The 21571-nt window shown below is 42.5% G+C and overlaps 1 protein-coding gene across 2 annotated transcripts in view; it reads left to right on the plus strand.

Moving 5' to 3' along the window:
• Positions 1-20666, plus strand: part of CFAP95 (cilia and flagella associated protein 95) — a 50295-nt gene extending 29629 nt beyond the window's left edge. For both annotated transcript variants that reach the window (XM_065549387.1, XM_005297776.4), the window contains exons 5-6: positions 7907-7964; positions 20374-20666. In XM_065549387.1, the coding sequence (XP_065405459.1) occupies positions 7907-7964; positions 20374-20571 (256 nt within the window). In that variant the 3' untranslated portion in view covers positions 20572-20666. The remainder of the gene's footprint in view (positions 1-7906; positions 7965-20373) is intronic.
• The last annotated feature ends 905 nt before the right edge of the window (positions 20667-21571 follow it).

The raw sequence follows: 21571 nt of genomic DNA on the forward strand, positions 1-21571 counted from the left end.
GATACATAACATTTGCAAATGTTATAAACAAATTAGAAAGTAATGGATTAACTTAATAAACCGAGAATTTATTTTTCAGAAAATTTTGATTTTTAATCTGATTAGTATTGCTTTCAAGTATATTTTTCTCTGTACCAGCTATTATTAGACTTTACCTGATTTATTGTACTAGATTAAAACAGAGGGTGAAATGAAGTCCTTGTTGAAGTCAAAGGCCTCTTCTTATGTGTCAGTTCATTGAAAAAGAAGAACCTGAACTGGATTCTGGGTACAACTTTTTCTGTAAATCTGTATATGGTGAAGTGACTTTAAGTTGTTGTTGTGCTGTTCCTAGCCAATCACATTTGAAGAAGATCTAGGCCCAAATTTTGAAATTTGGATGCACGAAGCTAGAAACCTATATCCATATTTAGGTACCTAAATCAGTGGCCTGATTTTTTCAGATATACTAAACATCCTCTGCTCCTATTGACTTCAGTGTGAGCTGTAGATTCTTGGCATTGCTGAAAATCAAGTATTTTATTTAGGTGTCTAACTTTAGACAACTACATTTCTAAATGCTGGCCCTCACTCTTAACAAAAGCTGTTTTAAAGAAGGTTTTGGAGTCACTTGTGTGCAATGCAGTGGAGGTGAAAGCAGATAAAAATCTATTCCATTGGCCCTAAATCTGTCAGAGGAAGGTGGGCGCCAATGTGACATTATTTTTTTCAACCCTTTCGGAAGCTCTTTTGAGAGAGAAGAGTGGCATCTTAGGTTAGGGGAGCCTGGTGTATGGATCCTTGTGTATGAACATTGATATGGCTCAGCTATATACAGATGGTACCTGACCTAATGACATCTGCACAATAGGTTCTGATCCATGACTGGAGCTCCTACATGCTACTGCAATACAAATAGCAAAAATCTGAGGGAGCTGTGTTTCCAGATTTCACATTGAGGGAATGGGGAATAGTGCAGAGGCCTGGTACTCTACATGAGGCCTGGAGATGCACAGAATTTCATTGCCGATCTCTGTAAACTCACATAGTTGCAGGGCCATGTCCCCTCTGTACACCCATAAGACCCTCCCCATTAAAAATAAGTCAGGAACTTTGTGAGTTACATCTTGTTGAATTTCCTGCATTGCTTTGCCTTGCTTGTGGGTTATTCAAATACATATCAGTGTATTCATGATGAGATGGTCGAGTTCAGGATCCTGACACAAGGAAGAAAGGAGAGCAGCAGAATATGGACCCTGGACTTCAGAAAAGCAGACTTTGACTCCCTCAGGGAACAGATGGGCAGGATCCCCTGGGAGAATAACATGAAGGGCAAAGGGGTCCAGGAGAGCTGGCTGTATTTTAAAGAATCCTTATTGAGGTTGCAGGAACAAACCATCCCGATGTGTAGAAAGAATAGTAAATATGGCAGGCGACCAGCTTGGCTAAACAGTGAAATCCTTGCTGATCTTAAATGCAAAAAAGAGGCTTATAAGAAGTGGAAGATTGGACAAATGACCAGGGAGGAGTATAAAAATATTGCTCAGGCGTGCAGGAGTGAAATCAGGAAGGCCAAATCACACTTGGAGTTGCAGTTAGCAAGAGATGTTAAGAGTAACAAGAAGGGTTTCTTCAGGTATGTTAGCAACAAGAAGAAAATCAAGGAAAGTGTGGGCCCCTTACTGAATGAGGGAGGCAACCTAGTAACCAAGGATGTGGAAAAAGCTAATGTACTCAATGATTTTTTTGCCTCTGTCTTCACGCACAAGGTCAGCTCCCAGATTGCTGCACTGGGCAGTACAGCATGGGGAGAAGGTGACCAGCCCTCTGTGGAGAAAGAAGTGGTTCGGGACTATTTAGAAAAACTGGACGTGCACAAGTCCATGGGGCCGGATGCGCTGCATCCGAGGGTGCTAAAGGAGTTGGCGGGTGAGATTGCAGAGCCATTAGCCATTATTTTTGAAAACTCATGGCGATCGGGGGAGGTCCCAGATGACTGGAAAAAGGCTAATGTAGTGCCCATCTTTAAAAAAGGGAAGAAGGAGGATCCGGGGAACTACAGGCCAGTCAGCCTCACCTCAGTCCCTGGAAAAATTATGGAGCAGGTCCTCAAGGAATCAATTATGAAACATTTAGAGGAAAGGAAAGTGATCAGGAACAGTCAGCATGGATTCATGAAGGGGAAGTCGTGCCTGACTAACCTAATTGCCTTCTATGATGAGATAACTGGCTCTGTGGATGAGGGAAAAGCAGTGGATGTGTTATTTCTTGACTTTAGCAAAGCTTTTGATACTGTCTCCCACAGTATTCTTGCCACCAAGTTAAAGAAGTATGGGCTGGATGAATGGACTGTAAGGTGGATAGAAAGCTGGCTAGATCGTCGGGCTCAGCGGGTAGTGATCAATGGCTCCATGTCTAGTTGGCAGCCGGTTTCAAGCGGAGTGCCCCAAGGGTCGGTCCTGGGGCCGGTTTTGTTTAATATCTTTATTAATGATCTGGAGGATGGTGTGGACTGCACTCTCAGCAAGTTTGCAGATGACACTAAACTAGGAGGCGTGGTAGATACACTAGAGGGTAGGGATCGGATACAGAGGGACCTAGACAAATTAGAGGATTGGGCAGAAAAAAACCTGATGAGGTTCAACAAGGACAAGTGCAGAGTCCTGCACTTAGGACGGAAGAATCCCATGCACTGCTACAGACTAGGGACCGAATGGCTAGGTAGCAGTTCTGCTGAAAAGGACCTAGGGGTCACAGTGGACGAGAAGCTGGATATGAGTCAACAGTGTGCTCTTGTTGCCAAGAAGGCTAACGGCATTTTGGGCTGTATAAGTAGGGGCATTGCCAGCAGATCGAGGAACGTGATCGTTCCCCTTTATTCGACATTGGTGAGGCCTCATCTGGAATACTGTGTCCAGTTTTGGGCCCCACACTACAAGAAGGATGTGGAAAAATTGGAAAGAGTCCAGCGGAGGGCAACAAAAATGATTAGGGGTCTGGAGCACATGACTTATGAGGAGAGGCTGAGAGAACTGGGATTGTTTAGTCTCCAGAAGAGAAGAATGAGGGGGGATTTGATAGCAGCCTTCAACTACCTGAAGGGGGGTTCCAAAGAGGATGGAGCTCGGCTGTTCTCAGTGGTGGCAGATGACAGAACAAGGAGCAATGGTCTCAAGTTGCGGTGGGGGAGGTCCAGGTTGGATATCAGGAAAAACTATTTCACTAGGAGGGTGGTGAAACACTGGAATGCGTTACCTAGGGAGGTGGTGGAGTCTCCTTCCTTGGAGGTTTTTAAGGCCCGGCTTGACAAAGCCCTGGCTGGGATGATTTAGCTGGGAATTGGTCCTGCTTTGAGCAGGGGGTTGGACTAGATGACCTCTTGAGGTCCCTTCCAACTCTGATATTCTATGATTCTATGATTCTAAGTGATTCTCTCTCAACAAACTTGTCTATTGCTGGTTTGAGCAAAATGGACACAATTTTCTTTTAAGTGCAAAACAAAAAAAGTAGCTGCGCAGCTGTGGGTGTATATATATTTTTAAATAGAAGAAAAGGAAATAAAAAATGGAGGCAATGATAGCCTTGTTGCATATAATGGTGGGTAAGCTAGCCAAAGCCACAAACTTGATATTTACTGTACAGATTTCTTTTTAAAAGCTACATTTTCTAAGAGGTTCATTTTAACTGGATCATCTGCTTTTGATGATAGCTTTGAACCCATTTCAAAAAGTTAGTCATTGCCTTAGAGTAGGATCTTCAGAGAGGGTATACTTTAAGACCAACACGTAATGTTCAGTGAGGATGATCAAAGCAGCTGTTGCAGTCTTTATTTTATTTATAGTGCCCAAAGTGTCCTTCAAGTAAGTAGGAGAAAATGGAAAAATAGTCTTTGGACTTGTATCTTTGAAATGTATAGTTATTGAAGGCCAGGGATGGGCAGGTCAGGAGCTAAATGTAATTTGTTTGGCCACTTCACGTGACCATCACATTTTCCTGCCAGTTTTTAGGCATCATTTTAAAAGACCATTTTCCATCAAGAAGAGAAATGATCCAGTGCTAAATCTTCAAAAGTGTTCATGCTAAAATGTGCTCTTACATTTGAATATGCAAATATGTATAAATTGCGGTAGTTGTGTATCAAAATTAAACATGTACAAGTGCAATTTAGCACTTATACTTTTGGAGATTTTAGCTCAGGTCTTACTCATTTTTAGCAAAGAACCCTGTTGTGGAATCTGAAATACAAACCACTGTTTATTAAAGATTGAACCAAAATTATCACTAAGCCAATTAATCCAACTCGGTTAGAGAAAATCACAATTTGCAGACTGAACAAATCACTCATTATGAATTTTCCATCCCACCAGAGTTAAAGACTTCTCCGCTACATCACTTAAGGCTAATATTTTCCCTGTTGCCTTTGTCCTGTCCGATAACATGCATTTAAATATTATGAGTCAGTCTTCCATAGATACAGTTTAGTGATGTAACTCAGCTACTAAATTGGACCTTTCTCCTTTTCTTTATCTCTGTCTAGTTGCCTCATGCAATAGCTAGACTGAACTGTACCTGACTCTGGTTTAGGACTGTATGTAGAAGGCAAGGTCCCTGACCTGTCTCCAGGCATTTTACCTCTAGAGACCTCTCGGTCTATTGCCATAACGCCACCAAATTATTAAAGCTGACATGCTTTTCTTCCTCCAAGCTGTTGGAGGAGCTTCATTTAAATTAAAAGATATAAGAGCCTGCACTCTGCCATCCAAAAACTGACCAACAGTATTTGGACAGCACTAAACTTCTATTTCACTCTCTTGGCTGTCTGCTCTTAACTGCACAAATAGGTGACGGACAGAGCAAAGATCGGGGCTACTATTCCCGGGTGACTCTCTGATGACTAATTGCGAGGCAAGTCCTCAATCTGGACAGAAGGCAACATTATTGATTGGGATCCCCTAGACCAATGATTCTGAAACTTTTTGTATTGGCAACCCTACTAGTATATAGGCTTGTTTGTCAGCCTGAGATAGAATTTTGGGTTTGACTTTTTGATACTCTTATATCTTATACTAATATGTGTGAAGAACAATGAACAAAGACACTGTGGGTTGTTTTTTTCTTTAGCATTTCCCACAGCTTTTAGTACAATGAAAAAAGATAAGGTATAGAGCTAAAGTGTTCAGGGTATGGTGGGAGTGTAATGTATGAGCATACACTGGAAGGCTGCCTGGCTCCTCTCTCAAGCCAAGGTCAAGCAACCAGTTAGGAGGGTTAAGGGAGTTGGGGAGGAGGCATAAGACACCCTAAAAGACAAAGAAAGGCCTGGCCTTGGCCAGAACACAACCTCACTCCTTACCCCTCCCATGGGATACAAAAGAGGTGGGACGAAGACCCCAGACTCATGACCCTCCAGAACGGATCATAACCATAAGTTGAAGGGGTGTGACTAGGGCGTGCACTGCAGGTATATTTGGGCCTGCTGAGAAGGAGGAAGTGGGAATGGGGAATGGGGACACAGGCAAGGCTCTGCGGCGCCAGAGCAGGGAACGGAACACTGGGAAACAGGCTGTGCCAGCGTGTAGAGCAATGGATATGCTTGCTTGGAACTAACCCCAATAAACATTGCATTGCCTGCGCTTCAGACTTCTGGTTTTCTGCTTTCTGTCTGTGTGACAAGAACCAGGGCACGGGGTGAAGTGAAAGCCCTCTAATAACCCCTTTCAAACAGCGAGCCTGAGTGTGACCCCCACCCCTTATAAATTAAAAACACATTTTTTATATTTAACGCTATTTTAAATGCTAAATTTATAACCCTATTGTTTAAAACGAATTTACCTTTTCTCACGGTTTTTAAATTAAAACTAAAACACATTTTTATCGAATGATTGGTATAAGCAGATAAGTTATTTTTTAATATTTTAAAAGTGAAGACACTTTGTCAGTATCACTTTTCACAGCAGACATAGTGCCCATTGCCACTCTTACTTCTGTGCTGCTGCTGGCAGCGGCGCTGCCTTCAGAGCTGGGTGGCCAGAGAGTGGCACTACTGACTGGGGATCCAGCTCTGAAGGCAGTGCCGCTGCCAGCAGCAGTGCAGAAATAAGGATGGTAATGCTATGCCATCCCACCCTTACTCCCTGCATAACATTTGACCTTTGCATAGGGAGGGATGGCTACAGGGGGGTTAAGGTAAATTTTGGGGTGGCCCAGCGCTGCCCCACCAGTGTGTCTGACTGTTAAATTATAGATTGCTTCTTTTTTTCTGTGTGTGTGTGTGTGTGTGTGTGTGTGTGTGTGTGTGTGTGTGTGTGCGCGCGCGCACGCCAGTCTCAGTGTTTTGATTTGTCTGTGGACTAATGCAGCTCTTCAGCTGCTGAACAATCAAGCCTTCTAATGTTGTCTCAGTCCCAGCTTTTCAATCTCAAGACAACAAACCTGTGTGCACTAAACTACAATCCCCAGAGTTCAATTTCCTTAAAGTGGTGATAATACCAAATATATATTTTGTTTAGGAGCAAGGATCGCTGCATTATATGTTTACAACACTTTTTGAAGTAAATACACTACATTATAATGAAAAGGTGTGTGTGATTTTCTAAAATGCTAGATTTAAATTATATATTTATTTTAGCAGTTCTCTGTTTCATGCATGTGCTCGCGACCCCGATGTAATAACCTTGTGACCCCTCAAGGGGTCGCGACCCCCAGTTTGAGAACTCCTGCCCTAGACAAATGCATTGACAGCCACCTGAAAACATCCTAAAGCTTTTTTACACTGATCTAGCACTCTCTAACCACTTTCCATATACCACCAGAGACCTTACAAGAATGGTTTATAGAGCCCCCTCTCCTCATTGTAAGACTCCTCTGAGCATGCTCTGGAGGGTTCCACCTTGCTGGATATAGTACCTAAATAGTTAAATGGTAAACTCTGTGCAGCTGAATCTCCTATGTTACAGAACAAGTCCTATGTCTTGAACCTATTTATTTTCTGCTGCTTATCTACCTATAAGTCTGCTGATAATTTCTCCCCCATTGTACTTTAAGGTGAGTGCTCCTTCCTTTGAACTGACAGGAACGAAGTCTGGGGTGCATTAGCACTGCACCTGACAGACAGATAGTGGGTGGAAAAAGCTCAGGTATTCTAACAACACTGGTAATTCTACAGGCTACAGCACATAAACATAGCTCAACTGTAGGAAAAAATGCTGATTTAAACTTTGAATTGGAAGGTTGTAGTAGGAATTGCTCCACTTTGCTCTTGTGAATGATACCTATGGTTAACCTCTCTACTGTTTCCTAACTTACGTATCTCTTATGAAATGAAGGATGTCCTTTTAACTAAAGCTATAATAGACAAAGATTTTGTATTACAGTTACAATATCTTACAAAGGAAGATATCAGGCCATATTTTCAAACATGTATGTGCCCAGCTTATTGGCGTAAGTACTCAAAAGTGCAAATGGAGGGCTGTGCATACACATCAGTGTGTGCATGCAAAGCTCTAACTCTATGCGTGCACATCTCAGTACTTGCTTATATAGATTTAGTGTATGCAAATAGGGGGTGAATTTTTGCACACGCATGTCTGAAAATGTAGCACTATATGGCTCAGTATAAGGACTGCTCTCAGTTAAATTCATATAAAAATAGTCTGCCTGTGGATTCTGACCTGAAATTTCCTTTTTTCCAAGTAGAAAGAGGGAAGTAAATTGCAGTATATGTTTGCTCAGTCAACCTTATTCACGAAGTGAAGGACAGTCTTTTTGGACTAATCTGTTGTGACCAGATTTGACAAGACTTTAAACAGTTAACTGCACTTCCAAAAAGTGCTATCCTAATGTTTTCATTATCTATAAAATAAACTGTCCTTAAATAAAAGTTATTTGTGATATCATATACCTTACTTGTTTGTTTTGTGCATCATAGGTATCTGGATACAACATACCGTATAGACTATGTCCCTCCATATGATTATACGCCATATGTAAGTATATGGAGCAGAAAAGTCCTATTTTACAGTGATGTTTTACATGTAGCTTCATATCTAGAGCATTTAATTAACCTTGGGAAAAGAAGAGGCTGCTGAAATGTTGATTTGTTCATATTTGCATATAGCCATTAGCAGTATAACTGTGGGAGTCAGTAATGAAGTGAGACAGTTATAACAGCTATAATTTATTTTGGAGTTTATATACTACAGGGACACAGTTCTTAATTTGCCTATAACTTGCTAGCAAACTGTTTATTTAAGATTTCCCTCCACAGCTATTTTCTGTCCTTTCTTGGTTATCTACCACACAAGCTCAGTGTTTTGTGGAAAATAAGATATTTATAACTTTCTTTCCATCTTTGGTTAAACTTAATGATGCTTTAGCATGATAAAAGCTTAAAGAATTTATTTCTGTGTATCTTCTTTTTTCACCACCACATGCATGAGTATCAGTGCTCTCTTGATTCAAGGAGTGAAAGAATTGTGTTGTGTGTATTGTGACAAATATAAAACTGGAATTAAGTAATAATCAAAATAAAATAAAAACTTAAAGGAATAACAGTTTTTTGGAGAGCAAACCAAAGGTTTTGGGAAAGTGTTTTTTTTTTTTTTTTAGTACAGAGGTGATTACTGTATCCTCTCAGAGACTTCTCCATACTTTTAAACAAATTTTTATTGTGATCTGAATATATTGTTTGGGAAAGATGCTTGCCTGTCAGACATGGAGTCTGAAGTCTGGTGTTTGTATAAAAGGTACAGCATGTATAAGCTCTCGGACACTGCCCTAGCAACGTACCTCAGCACTGACTGAGAGGGGACCACTTCTAGGAATAAAAGGTAGAGGTTAAAATGAGGCGGGAACATGAGGGAGTGCTGATTGCGCCATCTCACTGACTGGTGAATCGAGGACTTGCCATCCATGGGAATCTAAAATAGGAGCAGCAGAAGGACATGACACCTGGCTTTGGAGTTTCTGGGGCTTCTAGTCTCCCCCCCCCCCAATACGTGGAACAACATCTAAGGAGAGAAGATATGTTCCTTAATAGCCTCTTTTACATGAAGATGAGTCCTCTTAACAGCATTGCCTTCTCTCCAGGGAAAGAGGGGAATCTCAGTGAAAGCTTCAAAGGGATAGAAGAAGAGATACTATTTCAGGACCCCTCAACCCAGAGGAAAAAATCCCAGGAGCAACAAAATGGCCCTGTCTGGTCCCTTGGGTGACAAGGTGTAAGGAGGAAGCTTGATTAGTTGAGCCGAGTATTCATTGAGATAGGAGGGTGATAACCTTGTTGGGACACAAAGGCCCATTGGTAGTTCAGCATTGTTTCAGCAACTCTTGCCAGGCCTGACATACTCTCTACACTTAACACACTGTTGTCATAATCTGAAGGGGAGAGAGCCGCGTTATTCTTCAGCGAAGGAGTCAGAGAAACGAAGTGCTTTGAGCTCGGTGTGTTGGGTCCTGGCTAAAGAATGGGCCAGCCATGCTGGGAGAAAACCTTCTTTGAACAAAAGAGTCGTTTGTTGAGTTTTAGTCTTAGAAAAATATTTTTACTGTTGTTCGTAGCCATTTCTATTCTTATTCCTTTTCTTGGTATCACTTAAACCTATGTCCCTTTTTTAATAAACTTGTTTTACTTTTACCATTATCCAACTCAGTGTTTTGACTGAAGTGGAGCATTAAGTTAATAAGTTAACTAAGTTTAGTTAATAAGCTTTGCTGGACTGTCTTTAAAGGAGCAGTGAAATAAGATTTTTGTGGGTGCTACAGTAAGAGGTGCTTAGCACTGCAGAGAAAGACATTTTGTAGGGAGAACTTGGGGATGGAAGGGTTGTTGAGGTCCTGCTGCAAAGAGCAAACTGTGTGGTGGAAGCTATGGTGTGACCTGCCTGCTTGTATGGTGGCTGTTGATGTCAGAGCTGTCAGACGCAGAAGCGTAGCATTGCATTAAGGCACTCAGGGCTGGTCTACACTTGGGGGGAATCGATCTAAGATATGCAACTTCAGCTACGCTATTTGCGTAGCTGAAGCCGAAGTATCTTAGTTCGACTTACCTGGCCATCCTCACGGCAGCAAGTCGACTGCCGCGGCTCCCCCGTCGACTCCGCTTACTCCTCCTGCTGAGGTGGAGTATGGGCGTCGATTCGGGGATCGATTTATCGCGTTTAGATGAGACACGATAAATCGATCCCTGATAGATCGATTACTACTACGATCCAGCGGGTAGTGTAGATGTGGCCTCAGAATTGCAAGGCAGCTGTCAATTGACCTACTTACTGGCCTGGGCAAACCAAGAGTGTCACATTGCTCTGGTTGTATTTGGTGGGGTGTGCTGGATTTGGTAGCTTTGGTGTATGTTGGTTGATAGTTTAATAAAACACAACTTTCCTCTGGCAAGTTTAAAATCTTCCATAATGCAAGGAATTGTATCAAGAGTTTCAAAAATTTTCTGAGGAAGGACCCTAAGCCCTCTCTTCTTATTTGTTGTTTTTACATCAATACAGGTTCTCTGTCTTGATCTAGTCATCTCATAAATGATGCTATTCATAGGAATGGGGGAGGGTAGCACCAGAGAGGTACCCTCCCCTACAGCTCCACACACTCACACTCACTCACTCACTTGTGCTTGAGTGGGCTGGGGGCCTACTTTTGCACTTGAATACCTTTTAGACACCTCCTTGCCTCTCAACCCCATTCTCTTCCCCCTACTGCATCCTGTCACCAGAAGATGATGCAATATCACATCATTTCATGACTTTGCAATGCATCACAGCAACTACAATAATTGAATGAAATACATATCACAGCTATTTAGGGCCCAGATTTGCACCAAAAAAAAAAGGGTCTTTTAAATCCATATTTAGGCACCTAAATAATTTTCTGAGTTTTTCAGAAGCACTGAGCACCCTGCAACTCTCATTGACTGAGACATTTTGCAAACCCTCTATACCTCCCAATCCTGGTCTGTCAGTATGTTCAACTGGTCAGACAACCCAGTTGTTAAAATGCCAGCGGTTGCCTGAAGTTCTGCTATCGCTGGTTCAGCTGCAATATCATGTAGACAGCAGTGAGAAATTTTATAGGAAAGAAACTAGTATAAACAGAGACTATTTATAGCAGAACTTCCCCAGCTTTGAACAAAAACTTACTATAAATACCTGGAAAAGTTTCTTTTTATCACAGGCCTAGCATCAGATCCTGAAAGACTTCCGTTTTTTGTTGTTTGTCCTGTTCTAAGGCACAATTTTATTGAAATTCTATGATATTTTGCTTAGCACATCATGTCCAAACAAGGTGAAAAATGGCAGTCAGGAAAAAATATACAGTATGCACAACAAAACAATTTCTATAATATTCTATGTGTTCAATAGGAAAAGGATAAGTATAAATCATAATCATGGAGGCATGGAATTTAAGGCCAGAAGAGACCATCAGATCATCTAGTCTGACTTCCAGCATGCCACAGGCCATCAAACCTCACCCACTTATTCCTGCATTGAATCCAATAGCCTGGATTAAAGTATTTATAACCCTCAGGAGACTAAACCTATTGTGCACCATAGGCAGAGAACAGAAGGGACCGAGATGCACCAATGCTGGAGGCTCCTGCAATTGCAGGCAATTGTTTTCATGAGACTGACCCAGATGATCATAGCAAGCGACCCATGTCCCGGGCTGCAGAGAAATGTGAAAAACCCCAAGGTCCCTGCTAATCTGATCTGGAGGAAAATTCCTTCCTGACTCCAAAAATAACAATCACTTTGACAATGAGAATGTGAGCAAGACTCACCAACAGAGCATCAGAGAAAGAGAGAATTCTCTGTACCACCTTAAAGCACCAGCCCAGCCCATCTGGTATTCGAGCCACAGCTGTGGCTATCTCTGGTGCTTCAGAGGAAGGCAGAAGGGGAACAAAAACCCAAACAGATTACACATAAATTACACATAAATGAACCTGTTCCCACTGAAGTGAATGGCAAAACTCTCATTGACCCATTGAAAAGTAGGAGCAAGCCCATCGACAAGTAATTTAGTTTGTTTGCATTTTATCATCATTGGAGACTACTTTGCAACATATATTTATAATAAATGTAGAAACCTTTCACTTTGAAGTGATAGAAATCACATACTGATATAAATAAAAATTAAGGTAAAATTTCTGTTTTGTGCACCAAAAATGGAAAGTTTAATGCAGTACTTAACTTGGGGAAGGAAAAGAGGGTTCATGTTATGGTCTGGATGCCTTACTTTGTGTGCCAGTGACTTTGGGAGGATGAGAATCATGGCCATATACTCTTTAAATGGCATAACTTATTCTGTAAAGTGTTTGCACACAAAAGTCAATTGTCATTTGACTGAGTGTTTTGATAGATCACCCTTAGGATATTGGTCATGCTTAACTGGCCATTTTTCTTTCATTAGATATGACAGTTTGCATTACTGTATTTGCCAAGAATATATTAACCTACAGTAGAATGGTATGTAATAGTGGGGCTATACCTATACAACTTATGAATTTTGATTGATATTGTTAAGTTGTATTATGAAAATCTGCTGTGTCTTGAGTGCTTATATGTATGCACCAGACGGATACAATACAAAGGTGCTTAGGACTTAAAGACCTGATTGAGGTGCAAACATCTGGGACAGTGGATGAGCTGTATCCTTAGAAAACAGTTTTAGCTGACTCCAGAAAGGAGGCGGGAAGGTAGGAGCAATGGAAAGTTACCAGGAGTAGAACAAAAGAGACCAGGTGACCAGGAGGAGTTTTAAATAAAGAAATACACAGGAATAGGGGGAGTGAGGCAGAAAGCGGAAGGGTGGGGCAGGAGTGAGCAATGTCACAGAATCATGAGGAAGAGACCAGCTAGTATGCAGCAACTTGCATTTGGTGGGAACTTTGCCTGCCTTGATCCAGCTGTTTTCCCAAGGACTCACATTGTTTTGTATGATCCATACTCTCCCGTGCATGACACAATTAAGTATAAAAGAACATAGGCGCCGACTCTGTTGGTGCTCCAGGGCTGGAGCACCCACGGAAAAAAAAATAGTGGGTGTTCAGCACTCACTGGCGGCCCCGCAGATCAGATCCTCTCCCTTCCCCCTAGTGCCTCCCGCCTGCTGGTGGCCCTGCTGATTAGCACCTCCCTGGGCCTCCCGCCCGCTGCTATCAGCTGTTCAGTGGTGTGCAGGAGGGGGTGGAGCGCACTCGGAGGAGGGGACAGAATGGGTGTGAGAAGGAGTGGGGCCTTGGAAGGGGTGGAATGGGGGACCTGGGGCCGAGCAGGGCTCGAGCACCCCTGGGGAAATGAGGAAGCTGGCACCTGTGCATAAAGGTGTTATACTTTGTACAGTCTATGTTTATTGACTGCTTCACATGTACTTCATGCCTTGAGGGAGAGTTATTAAACTGTAAAACAGAACCTTAACTCCTTTGGGTGGAATTTTGGGAAAAGGGGGTGTTTTGAGTTACCAGGATATCTCAGGGGTCATTCAGTGCTGCTCCTGGGGTCCAAAGCAGTGGGCTGAGAAGCCCCATTTCCTATAAAGGATAACAGACTGCGAGTCAGTGCCCAGGAAATGTGCCAGAGAAGTCTAGAGAGGAATCAGTGCTGCAGCCTGCTGAAGCACTAGGAGCTTGAAACACCCCAGGGATCCAGAGCAGCACAGGCTTGGATTTCCATTACAGCAGTCTTGGTGGGGAGCTGGAACAGGGCACTTGGTAGGATCTTTGACAAGTATTTACACTCCTTATGAAAGCTTTTTGTTGATTAAAGGGAGCAGAAAAGCTTTCTTAATATGAACGCCTATAGAAAAAAATATAATTAATGTATTTGCTTTGTATCATTTACTATGTTTTCTACATTTATAAAGAAACAGGTTTAAGCAAAAATTTGATACAGACCATAGCCTATGAAATATACTTAAAAAACCCATATATAGGTGCTTAGTCAAAACATTTTTTTTAAAGATACAGGATAGCAATATCCATCAAACAAGAAATATGATTGTTAGTTTAACAGTATTCAAAGGAATTAAACTCTCTTCTTCAGTATTGTTCAAAACAAAGAAACAATGAGGGATGAATTCTCCATAGAGCAAAGATAGACATGAAATAATGAAGACTTCTTGAAAGCCTGTTTTGTAATTTTATACAGCAGGAGAGAAGCTCAAATAGGATGTCTCTTTTTATGACTTGTAGTTTTATACTTCTTGTTTTATACCTTCTCTCAAGCCCTTAGGCAATAACTGCCCATGCATATACCAGCTAACCTTCTAGTTCTAATAAAGCTCAGTACTCTGATTCTGTGATCAAACAAAACATTTTTTAATCCCTTTGTTTTGTTCAGCAGCTCTGGTCATCTAATTTTCAGCATCCTTGGCTTACTGTAAAATTAATAGCTATTCTGAACAAAAATTGGTTCATTAGTGTAGGATCTTGTGCTCAATATCCCTGTCAAATATAACCCTGGCCTGTTCCTACAGACGTAAGCTTCCCTTTGGGATGTAGATAATGATATGGTGCCCTGTTTTATTAAACTAGATGTCCAAGTAAACTAGACTGCAAATAAATATCCCAAATAGTGCTCCTTGACTAAGGCAAATTCATAGAAGGAATTAATATTGCTGTTGTTTTTTTCCTTGAGCTTTGTTTCTAACAATTGCCTTGATACATTATGCAGCAAATCCAAGAAATGAAAACATGGTTAGTGATATTACTCCTTTGAATGGATGCTATTTATGTTAATAAAAACAAGAGTTTTTTGAGTTCTTTGAGTGCTGGTCCCTATAGGTATTCACTATGGCTACACATACGCCTGAGACTAAAAGATTCTTCCCTAGCAGTGTCTATTGGTCTTTTCCTGTGCCTCCGTGTTCTCCAAACTGAGGGCATAAGGGGTGACATGAACCAACTGCCTTTCTAGTTCCTTTCTACTGCTCATGGACCGAGATGGAACTTCAATAGCATCCACAGCTTTCCTAGTGTTCCTGCCTTCTATTCAGGTGGGTTTTTTTTTGTAAATTATTTTATTGTAGCTAGTTAGAATAGTGTTGGGGGTAGGAGGTATCCTCCAGGCCACCCCCACTCTTCAGACCACATATTATGCCTCAAAGCCTCAGCTTTACGTCCCACCTGGCTTGCTCCCAGGGTCTTCCCAGTCAGTGATCCCTAAATCTCCTGTTTGTGCTGCCTTCGGGAGTGTCTCATTCCATTCATAACAAGGAGTCTGGTGGCACCTTAAAGACTAACAGATTTATTTGGGCATAAGCTTTTGTGAGTAAAAACCTCACTTCTTCAAATGCAGCATTCATGTGCAGTCTTGAGAATTCTGGGTTAGGAAGCATCTGATGGAACTCTAAGGCCACAGCTCAACCCTGGGGTTTCTGCCACCTCCTCTGTACATCATCAGGATCTGCCATTAGCATCCTTTTGGACATGGCATTTTGCAGTCCTGGATGGTAAGAGTGCAGATTTAAAAACTCAGGTGTGGATGGGAAGAAGGTAAAGGAAACACTCATAAGAAGCAGTAGAAATCTGCACTTAAACCCTCTAACATATTTGCCTCCTCTAACTCAGATGAGATTCTATGCCCCAGTATGGGTCTGCAGCTCCCAATGAACATGGGCCAATACTGAGAGCCAGGGATACCCACTGCCTATGTAAGGGATGGGTCTGGTTCGATCACCGTCTGCACTGGCGGTTCCACACTACATGAGGAAGAGGGACTTAGCGGTACTAACAGCTACCTCCTGCACTGTCCAATCCACCAACACATAGAGCCCCTCCTCACTCTTCTGCTGGACCCAGCTATGCTATTCTTGAGGAACTAGGGTTTACATCAACTCAGAGTCACTGCTACTTTCTGTTCCAGTGATCTCCAGGGAGGTACTTACACCATTGGTACACCACTCCCTGGTCCCTTCTATCAGTTGGGGTGTTGACCTCTGGGCACCAAAAGTGTGCCACTCACCAATTCAATCTACCAATCATGGCATAAGACATGAGGCATAAGGCATAAGACTGACAGCTCTGCCTGTAGATGCCAAGGACTCTTATTCCTCCGGCAAGATTGAGGCCAATGCATTGACCACTCCAATGGTCCCAAGATTTGGCACTGGTGCCCTCTCCCTGCCTCAAGACATACTAGCAGGCCTGGGATCAGTGAAGCCCTCCACTATGGGGTTGTATACCCATACAACCTTATATTTGGGCTTTATTGGCACCTTGGGTCCGATACTTTGGGCCTCCTGACTCCAAAGGATCAGAGCAGGAATATGAACACAACTCTTCTTAGCGGGAAAAGCCTCAACCCCTCCCCCTCCTTCCCACTCAGGAGCACTGTGAAGAGGAGGAACACCCCAAGCCGCTAGAACTGCCTGATCCACCTGCAGCTCAGTCTTCCCTGTCTCCAAAGCAGTGATGCTGGTTTCACCTTTGCCACCTGATGATTTTAAATAATTTCAGGACCTCCTGAGGATGATTGTGAAGGCTTTACAGATCCCTCTGGAAGAAGTTCAGGACCCTACTCACAAGCTTCTGGGCATCCTCCAAACTATGGGCCCTGGTAAGGTGGCACTTCCCATCAATAGGGCCATATTAGAATTGGCCCCAGCTGTTTGGCACACTGCAGTTAACTGTGCTCCAACCACAAAAAAGACTGAGAAGAGATACTTTTATCTCATCTAAAGAGTCAGAATGTTTTTCCGCATCCTGTCCCAACTTTGCTAGTAGTTCAAGCCAGTACCAAGCACAACAGATTGCAGTAGCCTTGGTTACAGGGAGAAAACTGGACCTTCCTTGAGAGGAAGAGCTTCTCTTTTGCCAGCCTACAATTCCAGATGGCAAATTACCAGGCTCTGGATTTCGAAATGACTCATTATAATAAGGCATCTCCATTTGCTAGCAAGCTTCCTCAGGAGCTCAGGCTACAGTTTCAGACTATTCTGGATGGTGGATAGCTTAATTGTCCCTCCAAACATCTTTCAAAGCAACTGACCCCATTTCCCGCTCTATGGAAACTTCAGTAGTTATAAGGTGGGTTTCTTAGCTTCAGTCCTTGGGGTTTCCTACTGAAGTTCAAGCGATGGTAGAAAACCTCTTCAAGGGTAACCTTACGTTCAGCAAAAAAATAGACAAATCATTACACTCTCTCAAAGACTCTCAGGCTACCCTCTGCTTGCTGGGGATTTTCTTGGAGGAAAGTAACCTAAGCCACTGTCATAGACAGTGACTCGCTCCCCAGCCCTTCTTCCATCAATGAGCTTGTGAACCACCCAGGAAACCAGAAGTTACACCACTGCAGGCAGAATGCACTCCATACGATTTCTTCCCCCCTCACCAGCTATCCCATGCCAAGAAATCATTTTGAGGGGACCTTCAAGAGCTACAAATCAGTCTTGGTGCAGCCATACAGTTCCACCCCCTTCAGTGACCACCTGTTCCATTTCTTTCCAATATGGCAACATGTTACTTCAGACAGATAGAAAGGAATTAATCTCCAAGACCCATTCCTACACTAAAACCCCACTCCCTGTCCCTCTTCAGAGATCCCTCTCATGACAGGTTCCTCAGCCAGGAGATAAACACCCATCTTCAGTTAGGAGCCATAGAACCCATGCCTCGTCAACACAGGGAGAAGGGTTTCTATTTGAGATACTTCCTCATTTCAAGGAGACCCATTCTATATCTCAGACAGCTGAATGTCTTTATATGCTGTTTGAGATTCAGGATGACTACTCTGGATTCCATAATCTCTGTTGTATTAATTTAGGAGGAATATATGGGTTAAAGGTGTAAAAATAGTCCAGTAACTGTCCAACATTAAACAGTGTTAAGCAAGGTTTGGGTTTTGGTATTCAGAGACCTCAGCCTGATTAATACCATGGCAAACGCATCATTAAAAATCCTTTAAAACTTGTATCAAACAAAACAAGAAGGGAAAACAGTCTTTGAAAATGTAAAGTATTACATAAGGCTTTCATATTAACAACATCCTTTTTTCCTTTTCCCCTTTAGCTGGAGAACACTTTTAGAAGTAAAACCTCTCTTGTCTGACAGTCTCTTAGATGATATTAAATATTGTAATAACTAGCCTTTTGGAGAAAAATAAGAAGTTAGTTGAGATGGGCTGGAGTTGTTGCTGCTGCTGTTGTTAAAGTCCAGTCCTGTTTCATCCCAGGTGGTGTTTTAGGATCCAGAAGTGGCAGTGGGTCCCTCTATCTGGCCTGGTCAGGACAGGACATCTCTCAAGATCAAGATGATATAGGCCTGGGGTCCTAGGAGATGATGGGGGTGGCAGCCATAATGGTGAAGATCACTCCAGGAGTCAGTTTTTCTCCCTAAAATCTCTTTCTTTAAAGGACCCAAAAAGGGAATGATGGGTGGAATAGCCCATCCCCTCATTATTTTGTCCATGAATTAGGCTAGTTTCCAACACACTGATTTTCATCACTGACTTCTGGTTCCCACTTTTATTATGTACCAAGCATGATCTTCACACAGTCTTAGAGTTATATCAGTAGGCATTTGTGTTTGGACTAATTCAATCTGTCTCCCTTTCTTACCTTTTCCCATCAATGTCTGTTGGTTATTGTGACATGAACTTTCATTTACTTTTTACAGTTGCTCACAATTAGGGCAAATTTGTAGGCCCAATTATCGCAACATCCCTTTCCTCAACAAAGGCGACTGATTTGCAGTTCTCAATTTGAAGGATGTCTATTTTCATATAGACATTCACCCATCTCACTGGAATTTTCTGTGCTTTTTGATGGGACTAGAACATTACCAGTACAGGGTTCTTTTTGGCCTCTCGACAGCCCCAAGAGTTTTCACAAAGGAATTCTCGATGGTAGCAACACACTTTGTCGCCAGGGCAGTCCAATTTTTTCCTAACCTCGATGACTAGCTGCTCACAGGACGGTCATCTGGGGAAGTTCAATTTACAATATACTCAGTTTCCTGCAATTTGTAGGACTTCAAATGAACCTAGAAATGTCCAGTTTAATCGCCATGCACATTATAGAATTGATTGGAGCAACTCTGGACTTGACTTCACCCAAAACTTCTCTATCTATTTATGAAAGTAGTCTTCCTAACAGCAATTACTTCAGCTAGGAGAGTTGGGGAGCTTGTGGCTTTTATGGCAGACCCTCCCTACATAGTGTTCCATAACAAAGTGTCCCTAAGGTTACATCCCAAATTCATTGCAAAGGTTCCCTCCAGATTCCATGTGAATTGGACTATCCATCTAGCGGTATTCTACCTGAACCTCATGACACTAGAGAGGCTGGGAGACAATTCCCTGGATATTTCTAGAGCTTTGGCTTTTTTACCATCAAAGGATGAAGCCCTTTTGAAAATCCCTGAGATTATTCTTCTCCTTTGCCAAGTGGATGAAAGGGGAGGCAATTTCATTTCAAAGGTTCTCAAAATAGATTGCAGGCTGTATTCTACTGTGTTATGATATGTTAATTCCTCTTCCTCAAGGTATGAGGGCCCACTCAACTACTTCTCTGCAAGGCATACTTTTTGTAGAAATCTGTAGAGCAGTGACACCGGAGCTCATTGCACACCTTTACCAAACACTACCTATTGGTCCAAGCTTCTTCAGCATCCTTTGGTACAGCAATCCTGCAATCTGTGGTGTACCCTGGGTCTTCACACCCTCCTCCTCAATGAGTACTGCTTGTGAGTCACCCACCTGTGAACATCTACAGGTACCAGCATTTGAAGAAGAAAGGGAGGTTACTTACCTTTATAGTAACTGAAGTTCTTCAAGATGCATGATCCCTGTTGGTATTCCACGACCTGTCCTCCTCCTCCTCTGCTCAATTATTTACTTGATTTGCAGCAGAGTAGGAACTGCAGAGACAGTTTGTCTTTGCCATCACTTGTGCCCTTGGTTTGGAGCACAAGGAGGCACAGGGCACAGGTGAACCAACAGATGCTGCTAGTGAAGAATCTTCTAGGCTCAGGTGCATGGAGCACATGAGAACCAACAATGAATATCCATAGGGACCACACATCTTGAAGAATTCCAGTTATTGTAAGGTACGTTACCTTCCTTTTCTTAGAAAAAAATTGCACAAGAATAAATATTTTTATCATTGTTTAGTTTAATTACAAAAATAATCTCCAGAAGCTAGGAAATAAATCAGTCTTCCAAGTTCACCAATCTTGGCCACTAAATCATCCGTATCCTGTGGTCCACAATTCAGTGAATCAGATATTGTGCCCAGACATTTAATTAGGAGATAAAATTATATTCTGTGAAGTGGTTTAATTTCTTGCAGATTAAAGTTTGACCATAATATGAGCAAGATGTTATCGAGCAGCATGTTTTTGAACATTTCTGTTTGCTGAAGAATGAACTACTATAATCTCTCTTGTTTCCACAGGTTGGAGCCCAACCAGATGGTTATTCTGTAGTTCATAGAAAATGTCACTCTCAGTTTACTGACACAGCAGATTACAGAAGACATGGTATCAACACATGGCAAGATGAGAGTGGGATATATGCTAATATGGATATAAAGCAACAGGTCTTCCCAGTAACTAATCCTATACCGTCAAACGTGCATGAAGGTCATTTCTAAGCAGTTATAATAGAATCTGAAATAGACACATTGTATGTCAAGTATTAACAATTTTCCAAATATTCCAATAAATATTTTTGAAATGCTTGCTACTGTAGATGCATTGTTCTGCAAGTGATCTCTTTATAGTGGGTTGCACTATACCAACCTTGTATGAAGGTTTCCTATATATTGAGTATTTTTATGATTAAGCATTTTATGGATCTTTTACAGATTATCTATACACTGATCTTAGCTGAACACTGTTGCTGGGATGGCAGAGTTTATCACGGGAAGCAATGACTCTGAAAAAGCTTTGGGGTTGTGGTGGATATGAGTTCCTGTCACAGGGCACATCACTCACTGGGCTGGTGCCTCCGCCTGGTCACTCTGGGGATTAGCTCAAGGCAGACACCCTCCCAGACTACAGTTTTCATACTATCACTCTGTCTCTGCATCTGCCTGCAACCCCTCTTGCTGCCTCAGGAACCGCAGTGTCCTCTTTATGGCTCTGCCCTCTGGCCATCCATGTTTTCCCCCTTCTGGGGGTTAGTATTGCAGTCCAATAATGATGCCACTTCCCCAGTGTTGAGGGCGGGACCCAGGCCCGCCCACTACTCCGGGTCCCGATCCAAGGACCCTGTTGATAGCAGCCTCATGCTGCTCTCCTTGGAACTGCTCACCACTCTTTCCAGGGCCTCTTCCCCATGCCCCTGCACCTACTCCACCCTTACCCCAGGGCCTTCAAGCACTGCGCTGTCCATGGTGCTAGTACTCCTTCCACCTGCTGGGAGCCCAGCCTTCACTCCATGAGCTCCAAACAGCTACTGCCTGCTCTGCCCTGCAGCTCCACTTAGGTCTGGTCTACACTACGAGTTTAGGTAGACTTTAGCAGCGTTAAATCGAATTAAGCCTGGACACGTTCACATGACGAAGCCCTTTCTTTCGACTTAAAGGGCCCTTTAAACCGGTTTCTTTACACCACCTCCGACGAGGGGATTAGCGATAAAATCGGCCTTTG

Source organism: Chrysemys picta, chromosome 6 (genome assembly GCF_011386835.1).
Source record: "Chrysemys picta bellii isolate R12L10 chromosome 6, ASM1138683v2, whole genome shotgun sequence".
NCBI lineage: Eukaryota > Metazoa > Chordata > Testudines > Emydidae > Chrysemys > Chrysemys picta.